The following is a 22,614-nucleotide window of genomic DNA, read 5'->3' as shown; positions in this document are numbered from 1 at the left end:
TGAAGTTTGTGTCGTTGCCTATTATTGATAAAATCTGAATTTTTGTTATGTTTTGTATATATTATTTTTTTCATCACAAGAATGAAAAATTAGATTTATAAAAAATGTTATGTTAATTATTGTTGAACTAAACCTACTTTTGTTACTTTCACTTAAAGGATTTTGAGAATAATTGATTGATGAAAAGAAAATTATAGATAAAGACCTCAAAAATAGCTGTCAAAATTTGTTGATTAAATTACAATTTAGTTTTTGAAATAAAAAAGTTAGAGGTTAGTCGTTTATAGTTTATAATTACAATTTAGTATCCGCAATATATGCAATTCTAAAAAAGATGTTCTAAATTTTAAAACCTCACATGACTAAATTTACTAAATTTACTAAATCTTAAATTTCTTCAGACCAAATTTATAATTTAAATAAAAATCTTTTATATTTTTTACTTGTTGAACTAAAAAATAAATAAGAAGAATAAATAAGTTTTTTTTTTTTTTTGTATATGCAAAATCTGTAAAATAAATAAAATCATTTTTGGGGAGAAAAAGGCAAACAAGTCTCTCAAGGTGTTTGTTTGTTTTAGCTACCAAAACCACTCTTAAATCTGAAAAGAAAGTGGGTGTGGGAGTGTGGAATGGGGACTGACATGGCTTGGATTTTTTCAGCAGTGCATTAAAGTTTGCATCTTTCATACAAAATATTAAAAATCAGCAAATAAATAAAAATGGGTCCCTTATAAATCATAATTCACTTCAAAAATTGAAGAAAGAAACCAAAATTCAGCTCATCAGTATGTTTATCAGAATGGCATATATTGGGAAATTCAGGTCAAAAGTTAATAATAACACTTAAAAGCTCATAATTTGAGAGCTTTATTCTGATAGCATAGCAGATGAGCATCCGAGAAAGACAGGAAAAATTTCTAACATTGCATAGTATGAAAATACTACCTCCATTCATTATTTATCACAGAGATAATATTTTAAGAATTGTATGGGTCCATAAAATACACTTAATGATGTATCAAATAATGAAGGAGAGGGTAGGTACTACGGCAGAAGTAGATATTTTTCTCAGCAAAACCGGTACCAGTGAAAGAAGAGTGGAGAGTTTATCCATGGCCATGATTTTGTCGTCCAAGCACTTTTCAAAGGGAGTCTTCTCTTGTTGATAGCTTTAATAAGGTCTGTGATCTGTCCACAAAATGGCCAAAAGTAAGAAAACATGAGTAAGAGAGCATAGAACTTGAAAACATGGCGTGCAAGGAAAGAAACTACGAATCATATTCTCCACTCTTCTTATCTGTCTGCAAAAGTTACAACAGCAAACACCATGTTAAGCCATTATAGCCTACCCAATTCTCTACAGTATATAGTAAATGTTTCTATAATGCATCTTTAGCAAATCTTCTACACTACACCCTACCCGTAGAGCATAAGTTAATTTAAATTATTATCAAATTTCCAAATATGAGTAACCTGGAATGTAATAAGATTGACAGCTACAATTTTCGTTGTTCCATTTCTTTTCATTTGGGGTTCTCGTGCTCAATTTTATAAGTCTTAATCAAACCCAAACTCAGTCAGTTGGGACCAAAAAATGGATCAGTTCTAAATTGTGGTCATCCCATACAACATGATAATGTAAATGTGGCAAACTATTATCAAGTCAATAAGAAATCAAACAAATTAGTCAAGAAATATTTGGTGAATATTTGCATCGAATACAAGACGTCAAAATTATGGGGAAGTTACACATGGAGTTGGACATTCAATTACTAAAAAGTAGGTGGCTGCATATTCATGAGAGTGACTTTGGCAATGAAAAGGAGGAACAGAGTAGAAACCATACTTCTAGTTCTAAGCAATTCCAAGCATACTCCACCAAAAAGAGAAACATGGGAAATACAAGTACCATTAGAGGTGATGAAAGTCTAAAGATGATGACAAAGATGTGCCCGACCAACAAGAGATGAAAACAATAATGAAGAAAATCAGATGCAAGCAGCACTCGTATCCTCTTTCACGAATACAATTATCAGTTGGGGATTTAATTAATGTCTAAACCTTGAGAAATTGAATTAATGCAGTTCTGCAGCACGCACAGGAAAGCAGGGATTTGATCCTCTTCAAACATTTTATTTGTCATGGATTATATGGGATGATCAAGATAGAGATACGAGAAATGTTCACATTCTCAAATCAAAAGCAAAAACGTGGAGAGCCAAAGTGCAGAATGTCAAGAAAACAACACATTTGAACCAACATTTATCATTGATTACCTCCGAAACTGAGAATCTCGGATGTCCATGAAGGGAGCAAGAGATTTGACGTTATTCTCAGAACAAGCAGTTCACCAGACTCGCATGTTAACATAAATCCATATAGTCACACAAATTTATATCCTTGAAAAATGAAAGAAGAAATTTTGTAGAAAATGAAAACCAAGCCACTTAAACATTAATCATTGAGCTTTACAGCAGAAAGTTCCAAGGGCCAACAAGAAGGGTCAGCCTAAAGTGAAATAGAAGTATACACATGCTTACAAGGTTAGCATGATAACAAGCATTTGGCTTAAAGGATTCGTTCCACAATGATAGACAAAATCTCATGCAAACCAACAGCTCTGAAATATAGATGGTTTTCTCAGTTCTTCGTCTGCTTTCAATGCATACCCAAATCAAGTTGCTCTCTCCCTTGAATTCTATCGAAGGCAAGGATTGGGCCAACGGCTGAATCAGACCTTTTCGATTCTAGTTCCATTTCCTTCCGCTTCAGTTGCAGTACTCTCTGCTCATTATCTAGTTTCATCCTCTCATTTTCAAGCCTCGCTCTTTCCAAATCCCTATTTTTCTTACTGCAATATCTTAACCATTTGAAACGTTGTTTCTCAAGTTCAACAGATTGAGCCTGGAAGCTGTTACATTGCTCCTGAAGTTGTAGCATCTGTTTTTTAATCCACACTTTGCGCTCCCATTGGGACTTTGTTGGATCTGAAAGAAAGACATCAATTTGACCTTCAAATTCATTTTTTCCAACAGAATTTGACCAAAGAGGACCATCATCTGCACTCACTTTATCCCTGCCACGAGATTCAGACGACCATAATCTATTTTCCGCAGGAGAGTGATCATCTTCATTATCTGATTCACCACTGTCACTATCACTATCACTATCCTCAGCTTCTTCTGATTCATTATTTCCTTTGGAGAAATTTGCAGCAGGCAAAATTTTACCTTGGAAATCAACATCTTGGCAACCAGGAATTGTTTGTCCATTATGGTAAGCACACATTTCCTTATAAAACAAGTGTTTTGAGCTCAATATTTTTCTTACATCATCCTTGGCTTTACTTGAGAGGTGAGGCATTGAGTCCATGAGTGCAGGGTTCTCCACAACCCTACAACTGGTTCCCTTCCCAAGGATATCGTTTAATCTCTTGTATCTTTTGTTTAAGTCATTAAACTTGTCCTCACACTGCTGTGGAGAAACATGACACCCCTTACTTTGCATAATCTTTGACACTGTTCTCCATTTTCCCTTCTTATGCAAAATCCCAGATTTTCTCTTCGATCCCATTCCAGCCTCGCCATCGTCACCTACACAAGCAACCACTGCTATGAGAAGCCTCACAATCTCATCTGTCCACTTCATTCTTTGCCATGGAGAGCCCTTTTTGCCCTTTAAAAACTCAGAGCACTCACCATCCTCGGTATAACTTGGCTCATCTTCTTCACTCGTGTAGTTGTTTGTAATGCAAGCAGAGGCAATAGCTTTCCCTCTATTAAACGCCATCAATAAATCCTTCTGTCCCAAGCTTTTCGAGTCCAAAATCCCAATGGACTGGTGATCACCTTCAAAATTACTCATCATGTTCAACTGATGGCGTTGTGTCAATGAGGGATTAACCAATTGGGTTTTTTGAGGTCGTCGTATAGGAGACTCTAAATCTAATAACCCCCCATTTCCTGACAGAAATCCACCTCCCAAACCTGAACTATCCATTTTCGTGCCTCTAAACCCTAGAAACCCTCAAGTTTGCTGTAGCACCTAAAAGAAAACCGAGATTCAACTCGGACTCATGAGAATGAATAAGAACTCTGCTTCACCAAGCTTGATCAAATCGTGCTAAATAGTAATGCTACAGATTTGGCATCAGCAACCACCATTGAACCAGTTTAAACGAAAACCCAATTTCCATTTTCCATCATTGTACTTCACTTTCTTATTCCACACATAAAGTGCAAGTGCATCATCAAAATCTCCGAAATGCTGATTTAACTGACCGGAACCAAATAGAAAAACAAAAAAAAAAAAAAAAAAAAAACAAAAACTACACAGCCTTTGCGTCGAATATAGGAAAAAATATCCTTTTAACTAAGTTGACCATTAAAAATCGCTGGAATAAATCATATTTGCAACTTGGACCAACCTAATGAACAAAAAATTCAAGAAAGAAAACCTATGCAGACGAAAATTAGCTCCTCCATGACCTACCTCGGTACAGGAAAAAATTCCCACTTTTGTTCTTGAGCGAGGTACACAGAAGACCAATTGACTAACTAGTGGAAGGGGTCGGCGTATGCGATGAAGTAATTCTTTTTTTTTTTTTTCTCCCTTCCTTTTTCTTCATCATATTTGCAGATTTAGCCTTTAGGAAAAATGTTGAGTTAGTGATTGTTACAATTATGAGTAATTGAGGATGTTAGGCGCAAAAAGTGCGAATCACAAAGTAACAAGTCTAAGGTTGGAGGCCAATGGTCCTTTCTACAGAGATTTAACCACACTTTTTAGTTCGATTCTCTCACCCTAATATTTACACAATAATAAACAAGTAAGAAATATAAAATATTAACATTTTTTTATGCCACGACTATAGTTTCAAAGTGATGAAGATATAAATTAATATTTTATCTTCGAGAATGATAATCTCGTTGACTTTTCCAACTGAATTGTTTGAACAACTACTCCACACTTAGGTTAGATTAAGGTTGCTTTATGCTAAAGGTGGATATTTGGAAGGTGTATGACTATATGTTCATTGGTGTTTAATTTGAGGGTCCTTTCTTGCTATTGTCACTCTTTGTAAATTTGTAAGCTATGTTAATACATGTATCCGAGACTCTTGAAGAGCATTTTCATGGAAATACAATCTTTTAATAAGAGGATTCTCTCACTGTATTTTTTCATAATTGTAATAGAAATGTTGCCTTCTTTGTTGAATTCTTCGCCTACTTATTTTCAATTTCATTATCCTTATGGTCATATTAGGCTCACTTACCTTTGTGTTTGTTGATGATTTAGCCATCTTTAGTTCTAAAGATCATGACTTTTTTGGCTTTTTGTAAATAATGTTTTGAGGAAGGTTTAAGTGATCGATGTTTGGCTTTTTGGCTAATAATGATTGTTTACCTTAGTGGAAGGAGTCATTACCCGTGTGAAGAGTCAGTTCTATAGGACTTTGTCTTATGTTGATCGGTTATAACTTATTTGTTATATTCTATAAAGCTTTCAAGTTTATTAGGGTTGGTATGTTTTGTTTTGTATGCTGGAAGTTGATTCTTTACTTTGATCCTATTTTTGGAAAAGGAAGTTGGATGAGGCCATGAAGCTATTGTAGCTTATTTATTTAGCTCTAAGGGTCTTTTAGGTAGCATAGGTGGGGATGTATAGTTTTACTAAGTCGAAGTATCTAGGCGGTTAACACATCTAAGTTTTTGTTTTGGTGCCATGTCTATCATTTGTAGTAGGGATAGTTTGAGCCTCGTTATTCGATTTTCTATTGAGGAGATCATTCTTCATTTGGTTTGACCTTTAGCTAGAGAGAGTCCCATATCGTCCATTATTCTAAACATTGTAACAGTTGTGAAGTCAAATAGTTCATTTTGTGCACTTTGATGAGCTTGTGACTCTCCTCCTTCTAATTCTAAAGAACTAGTTGATCTTTCATCGTTGTTATATTTGACAATGTAACCTAGCTTCCTTGTCATTTTTTTTTGTGTGTTTTTGATCCCTTGCTCTCGGTAGTTCCTAAATCTTATCGTGTGGTGTCTTGGACTAATCTCATTTGGTTTGAAGTTAATATATTATGATACATTCATTTTTTTTCTTGGTTTATTGTTTGTAAAAGAACACATACACAAGATACCATAATCGTATTTTGTAAATGTGGATTTGAGTCTATATATCATTTATTGTATGAGTATCCTTTTACTAAGCCTATTTGGAGATATGCTTCTATAGGAAAGGTACCCTCGTAAAATTTCAAATTGCGAAATAAAGCTCAATTGAATTTATCACTTTAACACATGTAATCAATTAAGGCATGGATACAATCTAAAAATTTGCTTTGTGTACTGCTATTTTTCATATTTGGTGCAAGCTTAATAAACGTATCCATAATGCTACTTTTAAGTCTTCCCCAGGTTATTAGTTTGGTTGTTCAACCCAAGATTCTATTTTGTTATTCTAAGTAGCTCGGGGATTTACTTATGGGAATACACACGATCTCTTCACCACGAGACCTTTTGTATACTGTTGGTCAACTAGAAGGTGACTCTAGATGCTATTATATATCCAAGTAATTTTGTGGTTCTCTCTTATCTGTCCCTTCTACTAGGGTTAGGGTTTATACTTTCAGCTAATTACATTGTGGAGCATCAAAATTAACAAAAGGAACCAACCAAGACGGAGAGTTTAGGGTACTCTTGTCATTTCGATTTGTCAGGGGTATTAGTGGGATTTCCAGAAAATGGTGTTATTGTCCCAATTTTCCTTTCCTTAATTCTTCTTTTTTTAATCCCACATTGGCGGGTGTTCTTTTCAGGGTTTATGCTGTTGTCTCCCTCTTCCTCCAAAACCCTATTCAATTCCAATAAATTCACTTCGATTTGACACAAGGAGCTTCCATTGTGCGAAATTCAGACCTTATTCCTCGTTCTTCGTCCACCAACATGCCACCCAACGATGACATTGTTTTTACTTCCCGTTCTACGCTTAGAATTCCACATTTCCCTCCCTCTACCTCGCATTCTAGTTTCAGATTTTGCTTCAGAAATTTGGCTTCACAGTTCGATCAATCCTGTAATTCAATATCCCAGTTCATTGATTCGGTAAAGAGAGGGTCGAAATCGAGTCATTTCAACCACAGTTTTCCCCAGTTGTGGCCACCAACTCTCCCCTTTTGTTCTTCAAAGAAGGTAACTCAGCGAGAGAATTCGAGCAGTCGACGAGCGAGCTGGAATTGGGGGTCAGTTTTTGTTGAGAAATCTCCTCTAATTTGTTTGGCGTCAATGTCGCTAATTCAATCAGACATGTCGAGTAAGTCTGAGTCTGAGGATTCAGGAAGGCGACGGGGGATGGAGGACAAGAGTACGGGGTTGGTTGGAAAATCATCTCTTCTTTGTTCAGCTTCATTGGCTTTGGCGCGTTCTGACGAGTCGAGTCAGTCCGGTGGTTCGGAGAATAAGGAATTGCCTCAAAAGGGGTATTCAGCTGCTCGGGTGGATGAGGAGAGGGTTCTAATCAGTGAGGTTCTCGTCAGAAATAAGGACGGTGAGGAGCTAGAGAGGAAGGACCTCGAGCTGGAGGTTTTCACCGCCTTGAAGGCGAGTCGACCTAACTCTGCGCTTACTGTACGCGAGGTTCAAGAAGATGTGCACAGGATCATCAATAGTGGATATTTCTACTCGTGCATACCCGTTGCAGTTGATACCAGAGATGGAATAAGATTAATATTTCAGGTATAATTGTTGAATCAGTTTTCTCTCTCTCTATATATATAATTTTCCCCCATTAGGAAGGAAAGGTTTTACGTTTGGAATGGTTTGTGTTAAGTGAAAGGGGAGCTTGCTTGAAATTTCAAACAACTTATAAGTTGTAATGCAAGTTGCGATGACAAATTATGTACATGTGAGATTGAAAAATAAATAATCTCTTGAGAACGTTCTTTTGAAGCTACGGAGAGAAAGAATTTAAGTCCCGTTTGGTAAGATTTTTCTTTTGCATTTTTCTGGTTTTAAAATTTATCTTTGTTTTCTCACACTTTGGTTCTCAAATTTATTGAAGAAACACTTGAATTATTTGTCAAATTCTAAAACTAGTTACTTTATTTTCAAAAACCAAATGGTTACCAAATGGTTACCAAATGGGCCTAAGTGATTAGTGTACTTTTCAAGGGGAAAATCATAATTATGAGCAAGTTCCTTTTTACATTTTAAAAGAATATTTATCAATGTTTTTTCTTTCTTTCTTTTTTTTTTTCTTATGGCACAAGGTAGAACCAAATCAAGAGTTTCAGGGATTGGTCTGTGAAGGCGCTAATGTCCTTCCAGCAAAGTTTCTGGAGGAAGCTTTTCGTGATGGCTATGGTTGGATTTCCTACATAATTGTAGATTATCCCAATCCATGAACCAATATAAAATATGCTCACAGACGACCATTGTTTTGGTTTCTTTGGTGTCAAGCTGTGCAGGAAAAGTTGTCAATCTCAGGCATTTAGATGAAGTGATATCATCCATCAATAGCTGGTATGGGGAACGTGGCCTTTTTGGCAGGGTTAGTTGTTTATCTTTATTCTTTTACAATTCCATCTGTTAGTTAAGTTGAAAGTTAAATGGTTGTTGCCTTGTAGGTATTAACACACTGCAGACTTTAGGTGTGCTTGTTCTGTAATCACTACTATTCTCATATATTGATCCTTCGACTATATAACACAGGTGTCAGCTGTAGATATTCTATCGGGGGGCATTCTTAGTTTACAAGTTTCTGAAGCCGAAGTAAATAACATTTCCATCCGATTTCTTGACAAAAAGACGTAAGAATATGTCTTTTGTATGATTTAAATTTGCATGCTAACAGCCATGATGCGCTAATGCATACGGAAGCAGAACCACATATATGCCAATGTGGCATGGGCTTTATATTTTTTGAAAGTTTGGATATCATAGATTTCTGACTGGTGGTTATATTCAGTGGCGAGCCAATTCCAGGAAACACCAGACCTGAGACAATACTCCGGCAGCTTACTACCAAGAAAGGACAGGTATTTGGTGCATGCTTAACGTGTCTTAACTTTTATTGATCGATTTCTTCACCTTTTAATTTGGTGAAAGCCACATCATGATGGGGTAGGTGTTGGAAAATAGTCAAGTTTTTGTGGGCAAAAATTAAATTTTCTCTTAGTTCAGCATTTTGGTTAGCTTGGTGTGTCTGCCTGGTTTGTCTTTAGTCTTCCCCCCCACCCCCCACCACACCCACACACACACACAAAAGAGAGAGAGAAATTGTGGCACATATGTTTATTTTTTATACTATCATAATGACACATTAATGGATTATTCATTTTGCGATCTCCAAGCTCAAATGCACTGGTTTCTCAATCATATGTAGTCGTCAGTTTGAAGATATTTAATATGGATTCAAAGTTCACACTTGGAGTTATTCACTGCAGGTCTACAGTATGCTTCAAGGAAAAAGAGATGCAGAGACTGTCTTAACCATGGGGATAATGGAAGATGTCAGCATTATTCCCCAACCTGCAGCTGGTGACAAAATCTTTTTCATTTTTACATGAACAATTGATATGTATTGTTTCTTTATTTCATAACTTAGCCCTCAGAGTTCCTGGCTGATTGCTAACTTTTTCTTGGTTTTGGATTAGATTGGCCCAACTTAAAGTTGTAATTTCATGGAAGTATTTATGCATAGGGTCCAGTTCATAAAATAAACTTAAACTTTCATGGGAAAACTCTTTTATATTGTAGCTATTTGCATCTTATTTATCTTGATTGCAGTATCTTTCTGCATTTTGTGGGCTTTTATCTTTTTTTGTACATCCATGTATTTTTTAATTTTCTTTTCAATGAAAGTGGAATTCTTTTACCGGAAATAAGAATGCAATTGAAGTTGACAATCACTGATTCATGTGTGAATTTCATTTTTATTGGACTTTGATTATTTGTTGTGGTTAGGTTGTTTTAGGTGGCATCGGGTTTGAAGTTGATTATGGAGAAAATGTTTACTTGTGGAATTAATATCAAAATAAAGAGAGACAAAGTGGTCATCCTGGTTACTACTTGGGTTGTTCCTCAAGTGGTTTAACCAACCATTATGTATTTGTTGGGCATACTGTTGGAGGCAATCTGATTTGAGTTTAGGGTCTTGTACTTTTGTTGTTTTAAAAAAAAAAAAAAAAAAATCTTATTAGGGTTGCATTTTGGATAAAGTTGACAAAAGGCTGTTGAGGATATTGGAGAAATGGAAGAACCAAACTCTTTCAAAACTGTAGGAGAGGATGCTTGACATTAGCACAAGAGTAAGAGGGAGGGAGGGAGAATCTAAGGTCGTGTATGTCAGTTGTCAGATTCAAAGTTGTGTCTTTATGATCTATTATGCGGTGTGGACTTATACATAGTTTCACAACATTCTCTTAATTCTTTTTTTATTTGGAATTGTCTAGATGCTGGAAAGGTTGACATACTGATGAACGTGGTTGAGCGTCCAGGTGGAGGTTTCTCTGCTGGTGGTGGTCTATCATGTGGGTAAGAATCAAATGAACAATTTTTCATCTTTGCTGACAGTTCCTTACAGTTAGCTGTATTCGGTGTTTTCCATTATCTTTATTTAATGTTGACTTTTGTTACGTTTTCAAAATACAGGAGTACTGGTGGTGCTGGCCTTCTTTCTACCCTTATTGGAAGGTAAGTTCAAAGCTAAATATCCTGTTTTGGAGAGACATATAATCGACATGTTTCTCTTTTCTTCATGTACCACTGTTTTATCTCTCTATCATAGGTCACAACCACTTAGTTTTCTAGGCTTAGCATTTTAGCTTAGTAACAATATTATATCTTGTTGCAGTTTGGCATATTCCCACAGAAATCTTTTTGGGAGGAACCAGAAGCTCCATGTCTCCTTGGAGAAGGGACAAGTTGATTCCACTTTTCGCATAAATTACACAGACCCATGGATTGAAGGAGATGATAAGAGGACATCACGAACAATAATGGTTCAGGTAATCTTTGATTTGGTGTAGGTCTATTTATGATTTTTTCCAGTGAGAACCTGATCAAGATTCTTTGATTTTTTTTCTTCAGAACTCAAGGACTCCAGGTACACTTGTCCATGGCGGTAGCAACCTGACTATTGTTCGGGTTACGGCTGGTTTGGAATTCAACCGCCCTATCAGGCCAACGTGGAGTGGTACAGCAGGACTTTATTTCCAGGTACTTTAGTAGAACTGTATTGTGCTTTTGGAGAAAAGTGATTCCCCTGCCCTCTTTCCTTAACGTTTTCTCTGCATAACTAACTTCAGCTCTCAATGCTATTCGAAATATTGCCTATGTTTTTCATTACTCTACCCTCTATTTATAACCAACAAAAATAGCAAACTCCCGAGCTAATTACTAATATACCCATAATAACTTTTTTCTTTTTCTTTTTAATCCATGAGTATTCGGGTCAGCTTACGAGCATCTCAACTAATCTCGGACCACCCATCTGACACTACAATATTTAGGTGTCTAGGAAACTCGTAGGAAATTATCTCCTAGGTAGGTGGCCACCATAGATTGAACTTTTGACCTCTTAGTCATTTATTGAGACTATGTTTTTTTTTTTTTTTTTTTTTTTATTTATTTGAATAGAAACATTTCATTGATGGAATGAAATAAAGGTTGGGGCCCAAAACACCCAAAGGTGATTACAGAAAATAATGCCAATGAGAGACAAGATAAGAAAGACTTGGGGGCCATTTGGGGCAAAGATTATCTAAGACTTTAATAACCATCTCTTGCATAAAAACTGTAGCAAAAGCATGATCCATGATACAGTTCTACTAAAGTACTAGTTTCGTCCATGTTTATTTCCACCTTGCGCCTAAACTTCACAAGACTATTGTGCTTTTTACAGGCATATCAAAAGAATTGTTTAACTTTGCAAAATTAGCCTAGATATTTGTGGTTTCCGCCATTCTTTTCCTCTATTTAAATATTTTAGGAAGATTTCATATATTTTTGTCAATTCATATGAATACAGCGTGCTGGTGCTCAAAATGAAAAAGGAGAACCTATCTTAAAGGATAACATCAAATGTCCTCTCACTGCAAGGTCTGTTTGCAATTTTCAATTATGCATTATTTTTAAGGAATTTGATGCCCGGTGCAAGTTAATTGTGTTAAACATCGTCTCTTATTGATGTTAGTGGCAATGCTGTCGACAATATGTTACTGGCTAAACTTGAGGGTGTCTACACTGGTTCTGGGGACCATGGATCTTCCATGGTTAGTTACTTTCTCCATCTCAACTTATTATCCAGCTGTGATTATCCCTCATAACTTTTCTCTGTGCAGTTTGTTCTTAGCATGGAACAAGGGCTTCCCTTTTTGCCTGAATGGCTATGTTTTAATAGAGTGAATGCTCGTGCCAGAACCAGCATGGAAGTTGGGTTCGCTCAGCTCCTTTTGAGGTATGGTGCGTAGTTATGAAAGATACTGGCAAGATTGCTTTGAATGCTGCCCTTAATTCCTTTCTTCTTTTCGGTTTGAAATGAATCATGGGATATGATCGATCATGGAAATATATTGGATTTGCCTTTTTCGACTTTTATTGGGCATTAAGGCGATAGTAAAATGCTATGACTTGCCTTTTACCGCTCCTTTTGATCAGTTTGGTGTGAAAGGAATGGATGAATCTTTTCATGATAGACACTTAATATTTGATGATTTTAGGTATAAGGTTATTTTTAATGCTGTCTTGGTGTAAATGCTCATACCTTTTTAACGATTATATTCTTTTATTCAATTTATAATTGGAAAAATCTTTTCTTTGTCATCCATCATTTAGTGGTCTGGTTATTTCATTTATCACTGAAATTCTAGTTTCTTTATAAATAAAGAAATAAAAGAGAAAAAAGGGGAAATCATCGGATTGATTTTACTTGGCTGATGATTTTTGGTCCTTGTTTCTAGTTTGTCTGGAGGTCACGTAGTTGGGAACTTCTGCCCCCACGAAGCATTTGCCATTGGGGGAACAAACAGCGTTAGAGGATATGAAGAAGGTGCTGTAGGCTCTGGTCGATCTTATGCTGTTGGATGTGGAGAGATCTCTTTCCCCTTGGTATGCAGGGAAATTGCACTTGGTTGCACTGTGCTTTTTGCTTCATATTTGTTATGGTCTTTCCATTTAGTTCATTTTAAATGACTCGTTTGATGCTGTCTGATACATGACAGCTGGGTTACTTTGTGAAGGATCACGGTATGTGTTATGGGGCCAGTAGAGCTATTTAAATTAGATAATATCAAAACTGAATGGTGGCTACAAATCATAGAAGCTTTAATCCATCTCGCATTCATGCTCTTTCAAAGGAGAAAATTTGGGTGGATTTTGAATTAGGAATTTATATGAAGATTAGTATTTGAGGGGAGAGATTCAAAGTGGATGATTGATTTGAACAATCCAAGTTGGGGTTGATGATAAATACTAATTCCAATTTTGAAGTTTACCTTAAGATCAAAGTTATGCATTTAGTTGTCTGCAAAATCCTCCTGCTTTGTAAGATAGTCGAGCAATGGAGATCCATGGTATAAAAGAAATGTACCTGATTGGGCAGAAAGTGAAACCACACCATTCTATAATTAACCCTTGTAGTTTGGTTTCAGTAGTTAAGTATTCTTTAGGCTTTAGTTCATGGGTCTAATATCGAATCTTTCGATCCTCATAGAATCAAGGAACGCTGGATTGAAGAGGTATAAAGCCTTTGATGTGAGATTTGAGATTGGTTGAAAGAGTAAAGTTAATGAAATGAAATTTCTTTTGTAGTAAGAAATTTGTGAAAGATGGCTTGAAGAGTTAGTCAGCTTCTTGGTATTCTTGCTGATCAAATACCTAAAATTTTCTTGCTAATCTCAGCTCCTGAATTATGATTATGGATTTATGTCTTGAGCATACTTGTGGTAGTCGGTGGGCATGGGTAATTATTTTATTCCTTTTATTTACCCTCGTTTTCTTTTCCTCATTTGCAGTTTGGCCCTGTGGAAGGAGTCTTTTTTGCTGACTATGGAACTGATCTTGGATCGGGCGCATCTGTTTTAGGTTGGTCTGCTACACTTTTTAAGTAATGTTGGACTTGTTCTATGTTTTATTGATTTTCTTTGGTAACATTATAGGCTCCAAGTCACCAAATTTTTTACGTGTAGGAAAGATACATGTAAGAAATGAGTGGGGAGTTGGGGGATGTTTTACATAAGCAGTGAGCATGTAATTGCCGTAATATTTTGGGCATGCATTGCTGTGATTTGTGGACTCAGTTACAATCGTGTTAAAAGTTTTTTTGTGCTTAACCACTGCTTGGGAGGTTCTTAAGAGTGTTTAGGATGGGGAGGGGGGTATGTTTTTGGGTATCCATTGTAAACTCGTATTTTCAGTGCTTTGGGAGACAGAGGAGCTCTCTCGAATATCACTTGACTGTTGCCATAATCGGTCATAAATAAATCGAGATTTACCATAATACTGGAATTGATTGCCTTGAGGAACTAGAGATTCGTGCCCAGGCACAACAGCAAATATGCATGTGGTGTGTTCATGTTGTCTTCCTAGGAAAAATTACCTTGAATTAAATATTTAGCAGTCCAGACTTGATGTTCTTGATGCGCTGGCTTATTAGTAAAACTGTTATTGATGGAGAAATGTATGTAGTTTTGATGCTTTGGTGCTGTCAACAGCCTATTCTCTTGATGGAGTGGAATGTCTATGCAGTAGCTTGAATGAAAGTTTGTGTTTCCTTGATCAGGTGATCCTGCGGGGGCTAGGATGAAAACCGGAAGTGGATATGGGTATGGGTTTGGCATCCGTCTGGAATCCCCTTTGGGTCCTCTTCGTCTTGAATATGCATTCAACGACAAAAGTGCAAAAAGGTTTCACTTCGGCGTTGGCCACCGGAATTAATTCCCTCTTTTCCTACGACTCGACATTGGATCGTTTCTGTAGTGATCTTTTTTCTTTGGGGGGGGGGGGGGTGTACATGGATCTTGTTGTTGGCAACTTAAAATCGATTAATTTTTTAACGTATGTTTCTGGGAAGTAAATTTTTTTTTCCATTGTCCTGTTTTTATTACCTCGAACTTTGATTAGTCTAGTTGAAGCCCCTTTTTTCCGGCTTTGAGGACCTTCCTTCTATGGAAAAAGAGCGAACTTGTCTCTGTATGGCAATCACTAAAAAAAGAGGGTTAACCATTGGTGTTCATTGGATTCCGGTCCCGATGGATCCAGTGCATGATCCGTAGGGGGTCTTGATTATCAACAAAATTGCTTTATTTATTTTCTTCTTTAATATACTTTAAGATGGAGTTAAAGGTATTTGGACTGTTAAGTAGATTCAACCCGAAACCATATTCAGTGCCAGTGATATGTTTGATTCTATTTGGAACAATAAATTTTCTTTGAGAGAAGGCAATAACTTTTCTCGATTTCATTGATCTAGGTAGATTAGGAATGTTTCTCTTTTAGATCTTGTCTCCGTCCTTTTGGCTTTTTTCTTTTGTATCATATACTATTACTCTCTTTTTCTTTCTTATTTCAATATATTTAATTAAACAGTATATATGATTACTGATACAACAGTAGGACAATTCTTTATCAATATTTTTGTTTAAAACCTATATATATGTTTCAAATTTTCTAACAGTTGATTATTTTATATGTACATACAAGATCAAATAGGGAGCAATCCTTTTGAGGAATTTGTTTCTGTCTGTAGTAGGACATTTATATTCATGGCCACTAGCTTGACTCTTTAAATGGGGAGTAGGACAGGACAAGAGCAGGAATAAAGAATGGTATTAAAACTTGGTTGTTTTAAATAAGTTGAAATTATAAAATGCATTTGAATCTTAGTGGCATTGTAGGAGGAAGAAAAATAGCGTATTTCACAGGTGACACTCTACAATTCAGTGTGCAAAAGCTGCCGACTGCAGCTTCGAAATAAGGGTACATTTTCATTGAATGAAAGCTGAGGATGTCATCATTTTAAGGTACAATCCTTCCTATGCTTGCAGTTTGTTGTCTCAGGTAAATACCCTTGTTCTAAAATTTACATATTAATTAAATTATTAAATTTATCAAAGTCCTAAGCTAAGCTCTTTTTTTCTTTAAAAAAAATATTTCTATGGTTTCTTTTACATAAACCTTATTCTTATCCTCTCTCTCTCTCTTGCCTTTTATAGTAGTGGGGTTGGGTTAGATTTTTGGCCATGGTGGAAAGTATGAATAAGAAAAGTAGGGAGTTTGAGTTATTTTGTTGTTTGATATGAAGTTGGACAAAGTGAATATACAATATATTGCTATGGAGAAAAAGAATTGAGGTTGTAATGTTGGAAAAAGGATCTTATCTCATTGTTATGATTATCTAGGCCCCAAATAAAATAATGGAGCATCTTGAAAGAAGAAAAGCACTTTTTCTTATTTTTTGGCTTTTTAACTTTGCTAATTATTTTAGGAAAAATATGAGTCAGCCAACCCCATTTCCCAAAATCCAATTCTTTTTAATAAGTAATTTCTGTAAGAGGATGATTTTAATTATAGCATTTATTTTCTTTAAAAGAAAAGGAAAAGTATTTTCGTCAATCATTGACTGAATTCATAATGCTATAAGTTGCTTTACATGATGATGAATTTGAATACCAATCTAAAATTATGGTTCTCTGCTTTGAATATTTAAGTAATAGATTAGATTTTAAACCTTTTTCCATGAAATGTTATTTACTGATGTTACTAATTGAATATATTTTGATCCTCACATAATTCAGTAAGACCAAAAATGGGTGATTAGAAAATATTATGTAATAAAACTAAACCAATTAAGTTGTGGAAGACAGTTCAATTTAAACTATGGAAATAGACTCCACAAATAATAGTTATAGGCTAATAAATAAGAAATCTTTAAAGAATTTGAAAAGTAAGAATTTAACTTATTGCCTAAAGTCTTATCAAACCTTATCTCAAAACTTACGTACGGAATAACATAAATCATTTCACTTTGGTTGGAAAGCTGATATTAAAATTGGGTATGTATGTTTATTTTTATTTTTATTATTGCTATTAATATTACTATTATTATTACTATTATTATTGTTGTTGGTTGGACCTAAATTCAAAAATACCCCTGAATTAATAGGATATTTTAAAATAATTGGTGAACTTAGAGAAGTGTTATTTATTATTATTATTATTATCATTTTAATTTATGTTGATTTCTACTGTATATAATCTAAAATTTGGGAAAATATTAATTTAAACTTTGAATTAAATGTTTTATCAGCACATTAACTATTGCATTTCATTTGAAAAAATTGTGTAAATTTTATAATAATTTAATGAACTTTCATAAATAAATCAATTTTGGCTTTTAGTTATAATCGTAAGAATCGTTACGTCCATTTTGTAAAATTGACTTTTGAACAAGTCTACACATGTATGAAAGAGAAGCGATAGTACGACTATTTTTAAAGTTGATCATAATTAATGGTCTAAAATTCATTGACTTATGAAAATTTATGAGTTTAATTAACTCAAACCATAAATTTCATGCGGAGAAATGTATAAATTGCTGAACTTTCAAATAAAATCAGATAGGAGTTATAAATCGTAAAGAGAGTCGTGGATGATATTAGGTGTCGTTTTCAACTTTATTGTTATTATTAAGATTAACATGTTGGTATTTATGAAACATGAGCACTGAGGTGTTTAGGTAGAAATTTAAATGAAGAATTAAGGATGGAGGCAGCAATTAGAAAAGAAAGATTGAAAACACAGAGAGACAGAGAAGAAATATCGCAATTAGTTTTCACATTAAAACTAGACATTACCAATAAATCATAATTAATATCACTTATCTTTTTCTTTCCTAACTTCTGTGAATATTCGAATCAATTTACATACAGTATGATTAATTTTATGGGATTATTTACATGATCTTATGATTTTTTTTTCTTTTAACGCTCATGAGTATTTTAGTTAACTTACATTCACTTCGACTAATCTTCGAGAACCATGTACCTGATTCTCCAACGTTTAAACCTAAACCTTAATAAAATAATTTATATATATATACAGTGTTTTATGTGTGGAATTGTGTGTATTATGGAGGAGTAGGGACAATGGTGAGCGTTGGCAAATTAAAAAAAAAAGAAGAGTAGTGGAATTAGGCGACAAGGAAACCAAGACGTGACCACCAAAGCAAATGTTGGCCTTTTCACACTTTTCATTTGATCATTTCCAAAGAACTATCAAAAAAAATTTCTTATCTTCTCTTTTGGCAAATTTGGCAAATACCTACGGAATTACCATTACGGTCTCCTAATACATTCTCCAATGTTACTCACTTACTTTGCCCATTTCTTCCCCTTTTTCTCAACTCTCATCTCTTTTTTTTCACACTTGCACACTTACTTCTAGTTTATGTTCTCTCCTTTTGCACGTGAATTTCAATCGACACTTCTAATATTATGTCTCCGATCCAATAAACGTGTTGGAATTTGGAAGTTAAACCGAATTAGTGTATCATCTAGTAAGATTTGAAATAGTATGTATAGCTTTTCTTTCTAAAAAGTTTTAAGAACGACAAGTCAAACCTCGTTAAAACCAAAAACGTATAACAAAGAAAAATCATCATTTAAGACTTGGTGACATCTCATTAGGGTAAACACTTTTCCAACATGCATCACGACCTTCCTCCTCAAACATAAGAAATAAAAAAAAAACAAAACAAAACAAAATTAACACAACAAAATAAAAAATAAAGTTACAAAATTACAAGAACAGTAGATGAATTTGTTTTATCTACGTGGGAAGAGGGTTATGATGTTTTTTTAATATATATATATATATATATATAGTCTTCTTCACACTATTCAATGAGTCATTTGTTCTTTCAAATCCCAAAAATTGTGATGTCTCTCTCACCACACACACACACCCTTTGTTTCCCCCTCTCTTTTCTTTCCCCTTCTCATTCTTTAGTCATTATAGCAAGTGATCTTATTCTTGGCTTTGTCCTTTATGTTAGGAGTTTCTCTTTAATTATTTTATTTTTATTTCTCCAATCTCTCTCTATTTCTCCCTATATTATAAGGGTGTTGTTGTAAACAGTCCTCTCCCATCAAAAAAAAAAAAAAAAAAAAGGAAAAAAGAAAAAAGATGGGTGATCCTAATCTCTCCATCAATAATAGTAACAATACTTGTTTTAGTTTATCCCCTTTTCAACATTACTCTTCTTCTTCTTCTTCTTCCTCTTCTTATAACTCTCATTATCATCATGATCATCTCTTCTCACTTTCTTACTCCAATGATAATAACAGCAATACCCTAAAAAACAACATGACTACCTCTCATTATAATCCTTCTTCTTCTTCTCAAGTTCTTCTTCCTCTTTTGAGTTTAAGTCCTGCAAGAGTAGAACAAGATCATCATCATCATCATCATCAAAATATTATTGATCATGATCATAATATTATTGATTATGATCAAAATGATGTTACTGTTGCTTTGCATTTAGGGCTTCCAACTCCTTCCTCTTCTTCTAATAATAATTCTGATTTGATTTTGAGGCTTTCTTCAACTGAGATCTCAGATCAAGAAGATCACACCCATCAATTGCAAGAACTTTCATCTAATAATTCTATTGCTAGTAATAGTAATGGAGTTAATAAGGGTCAATATTGGATTCCAACTCCTACTCAGATTCTCATTGGTCCAACTCAATTCTCTTGCCCTCTTTGCTTCAAGACTTTCAATAGATACAACAACATGCAGGTACTTTTTTTTTTTTCCTTTCAATTTTTATGTGTTTATTTTGTCACTTTTTTACTCTTTTTCTTTTCTTTCATGATATAATTTTACTGAAAAAGTGGAAAAAAAATTCACGATAATTTTGGTTAATTTATTTTTTTAGTACCAATATATTTGAACCATTGATTTCAAAGTCCTTTAACACATACAAATGTGATTTGAGCTATATATATATATATATATATATATATATATATATATATATATATATATATACTCTCTTCTGTTTTTTTAGGGTTTTGGTTGTTCTTTTTATACGTATATATGGTCGTCAACAAGTACAAATGTCAATGTCAATGTTTTCTTCTTCTATTTTTTTTTTTTTTTTTTGAATTTTTTCATGATGATATTATATATTTTTGGTGCATGGTTTAAAATTATTGTAGTTTTTGGGGATTTTCAAAAGATCAGAACAAATCTTCATCTCTGGTGTGTGTATTTCAGAATGTAAAATCCCTTTCTTTATGTGATTGAACAACACACAGCAGCCAGTTTGCTGTATATTTGACACATTTTGAACTTCGTGTGTTATTTAATCATCTTTGGCATTCGTGTGAAATGAAATCTAACTCTAATTTTAGTTTACATATATATTTAAAAAAAAAATCCATAACCTGAGTCAGTAGTTGCACCGGATGAAATTTCATTATATATTATTTCTTCTAATTATATATTCATGTTTGTTAATTTCCAACAAGTCTAATGCAAATTTGGAGATTTATATTCTTGGTATATTTGTACTTCAACACTAAAAGGAATCCCAAGTTTTTGAGAACAACAAAAGCTTTTTTCTTTTTTTTTTTTCTTTTTTTTTTTTTTTTGAACTCTTTGCTTTTCCAATTTCTCCCTTTGACCACCATAATAATTATTGACTCAGGAGGGTTTGATATCATTTATTAAGTTGAAAACTCCTGAATCTTTTGCCTAAAAAGAACTGATAGAGAAATGTGATGATATATCTACAAGAAAAATTTGTAACAAAGTAACTCAACTTCTTCATCAGATTTGCCCCCTCATTGTGCAACAACTTTATTATAATATAACATGTTTAATTTCAACCCTTTACTAATTCATACACATGTTTTGAAAAAATATCATAATTTTTTAAATTAATTAGGATCATTATATAGTATTATGGATCTGTATGGAAAACCAAGAATGTGGTTGATAGTGATCGCTCATCATCGTTTAGGGTGTGGTTTCTTTTTTAAGCGTACTTGTAATTTTGTCGTTCACTTTCTGGTGTGTATGTTGCGGTAGATTCTTTTAATCCATAGGTTCACTTTCTGGTGCATATCGAAAACTAACTCTCATGTGTCATTAAGTATATAAATTTCTATAAAAAATACTTAAGGATATGAGGGTTAGTGGTGTTGCCTATTGGAAGATTGATTATACCCTTGTTGGATATCCTTTGGTCTTATGGAGGATTGCATTGTGTTGTTGTTTCAAAAATGCTTTTTATTATTAAAAAGAATTCAAAATTTAATTGAAAATCATAAGTTTTATCGTTTAAAAGAAAATACTTGAGAATACGAAGGTTGATCGTAAATATAAATACGAATATCTCAACTAGGTAGACACGTACATTATTCATTAGTATACTCTCATCGTACTTTGTCAACTATAGATTAGAGCATTGACCTATATTCGTGTTAGCACGTGTTCAACATTGCATGCATTGAAATGGTAGTCTAAGCTTTTTTATTGTTACGGTTTCATTAATTTTATGATTAATTAACTGTTGAGTTATATTATTATGCTGACATGTTTAGCATTCGGAATAACAGATGCATATGTGGGGGCATGGATCACAATACAGGAAAGGGCCACAATCACTAAGAGGAACACAACCAACAGCAATGTTGAGGCTGCCATGTTACTGTTGTGCAATAGGATGCAGAAACAACATAGACCATCCAAGATCAAAGCCATTAAAAGACTTCAGAACACTTCAAACACATTACAAAAGAAAACATGGGATGAAGCCATTTACATGTAGAAAATGTGGGAAAGCTTTTGCTGTTAGAGGAGACTGGAGAACACATGAGAAGAATTGTGGGAAACTTTGGCATTGCACATGTGGCTCTGATTTTAAGCATAAAAGGTCTCTTAAAGATCATATCAAAGCCTTTGGACTTGGCCATGCTGCTTATGGGATTGATGATCATCATAATCATCATCATTCTTTTGATAATGAAGATGATGACCCAGCTTCTGATATTGAAACATGACTATCATAATATATATAATATAATTATGAACATTATTATTGATATATCCCCAATGTTCTTTTTTTTTTTCCCCTTTTTAACAAATTTCATACCTTATTTTAGCTGTTTGTACTGTTAAATTGGAGTTGTTTTCAATCATTATTGTTCTTATCTTTAATGAGTTCATGCTAGCTAATTTAATATCAAGCTATATACTCAAATTAAAATTGATATTCATTGTTCATTTTTATTTTATTTACATTTAGATTTGGTTGATAGAAGTTCTAATGACGTCTTTTGCCTATCAACAAAGGTCTTTTCTTGACTTTTTTTGTGTTAACAAAGATCTAGACCACAATCGTGGTAGTGATGGAGTTGAGATATAATGAGAGTGTGAAAAAATATGTTAACCTATTTAGAATATATTAGTGTGTCTACTAACCACCTATCTATCATATTTGCTTTCTAAAAATAGAATTACAACTTTTCATTGAAACCCATAATTTTGAACTTCTTACCATATAGGTGAGGAATGTAGTTTATTACTTCCATATAATTACAAAA

General features: G+C 34.1%; 3 protein-coding genes across 4 annotated transcripts; 2 read left to right on the top strand and 1 right to left on the bottom strand.

Moving 5' to 3' along the window:
• Nucleotides 1-933: 933 nt before the first annotated feature.
• Nucleotides 934-4,679, bottom strand: LOC103491522 (uncharacterized). The gene is made up of 2 exons (XM_008451505.3): nt 2,279-4,679; nt 934-1,190 (listed from the first exon to the last, which is right to left on the bottom strand). Exon 1 carries the CDS (start codon nt 3,999-4,001, stop codon nt 2,661-2,663), a length of 1,341 nt encoding a protein of 446 aa, XP_008449727.1. The 5' UTR covers nt 4,002-4,679; the 3' UTR covers nt 934-1,190; nt 2,279-2,660.
• Nucleotides 4,680-6,799: 2,120 nt separating this feature from the next.
• LOC103491523 (outer envelope protein 80, chloroplastic) lies at nt 6,800-15,372 on the top strand. 2 transcript variants are annotated; one of them, XM_008451506.3, is made up of 16 exons: nt 6,801-7,738; nt 8,272-8,365; nt 8,470-8,552; nt 8,714-8,811; nt 8,970-9,039; nt 9,448-9,541; nt 10,456-10,537; nt 10,655-10,696; nt 10,857-11,010; nt 11,093-11,221; nt 12,033-12,103; nt 12,198-12,276; nt 12,346-12,461; nt 12,964-13,111; nt 14,017-14,086; nt 14,784-15,372. In XM_008451506.3, the coding sequence occupies exons 1-16, from the start codon at nt 6,950-6,952 to the stop codon at nt 14,936-14,938; spliced, it is 2,274 nt and encodes a 757-aa protein (XP_008449728.1). In that variant the 5' UTR covers nt 6,801-6,949; the 3' UTR covers nt 14,939-15,372. The 2 variants fall into 2 exon arrangements, with proteins under 2 accessions (XP_050941017.1, XP_008449728.1); XM_051085060.1 differs by lacking the exon at nt 12,964-13,111 and having other exon boundaries at nt 6,800-7,738; nt 14,784-14,863.
• Nucleotides 15,373-19,109: 3,737 nt separating this feature from the next.
• Nucleotides 19,110-22,298, top strand: LOC103504360 (zinc finger protein WIP2-like). Its single transcript, XM_051085059.1, has 2 exons — nt 19,110-19,801; nt 21,628-22,298. The coding sequence occupies exons 1-2, from the start codon at nt 19,187-19,189 to the stop codon at nt 22,069-22,071; spliced, it is 1,059 nt and encodes a 352-aa protein (XP_050941016.1). The 5' UTR covers nt 19,110-19,186; the 3' UTR covers nt 22,072-22,298.
• The last annotated feature ends 316 nt before the right edge of the window (nt 22,299-22,614 follow it).

The sequence above is a fragment of the Cucumis melo genome, chromosome 5 (genome assembly GCF_025177605.1).
Source record: "Cucumis melo cultivar AY chromosome 5, USDA_Cmelo_AY_1.0, whole genome shotgun sequence".
Lineage (NCBI taxonomy): Eukaryota > Viridiplantae > Streptophyta > Magnoliopsida > Cucurbitales > Cucurbitaceae > Cucumis > Cucumis melo.
Note: the sequence above shows the minus strand (reverse complement) of the source record. Positions and strands in the feature narration are given on the sequence as shown.

What these genes read in the sequence shown, in the direction of transcription:
- LOC103491523 (XM_008451506.3), top strand. Translation starts at nt 6,950, where the DNA reads ATGCCACCCAACGATGACATTGTTTTTACTTCCCGTTCTACGCTTAGA. An exon ending in AACGTGGCCTTTTTGGCAGG is followed by an intron (nt 8,553 to 8,713) that starts GTTAGTTGTTTA and finishes TATATAACACAG; the next exon opens with GTGTCAGCTGTAGATATTCT. An exon ending in GGTGGTGGTCTATCATGTGG is followed by an intron (nt 10,538 to 10,654) that starts GTAAGAATCAAA and finishes TTCAAAATACAG; the next exon opens with GAGTACTGGTGGTGCTGGCC.
- LOC103491522 (XM_008451505.3), bottom strand. Translation starts at nt 4,001, where the DNA reads ATGGATAGTTCAGGTTTGGGAGGTGGATTTCTGTCAGGAAATGGGGGG.
- LOC103504360 (XM_051085059.1), top strand. Translation starts at nt 19,187, where the DNA reads ATGGGTGATCCTAATCTCTCCATCAATAATAGTAACAATACTTGTTTT. An exon ending in ATAGATACAACAACATGCAG is followed by an intron (nt 19,802 to 21,627) that starts GTACTTTTTTTT and finishes TCGGAATAACAG; the next exon opens with ATGCATATGTGGGGGCATGG.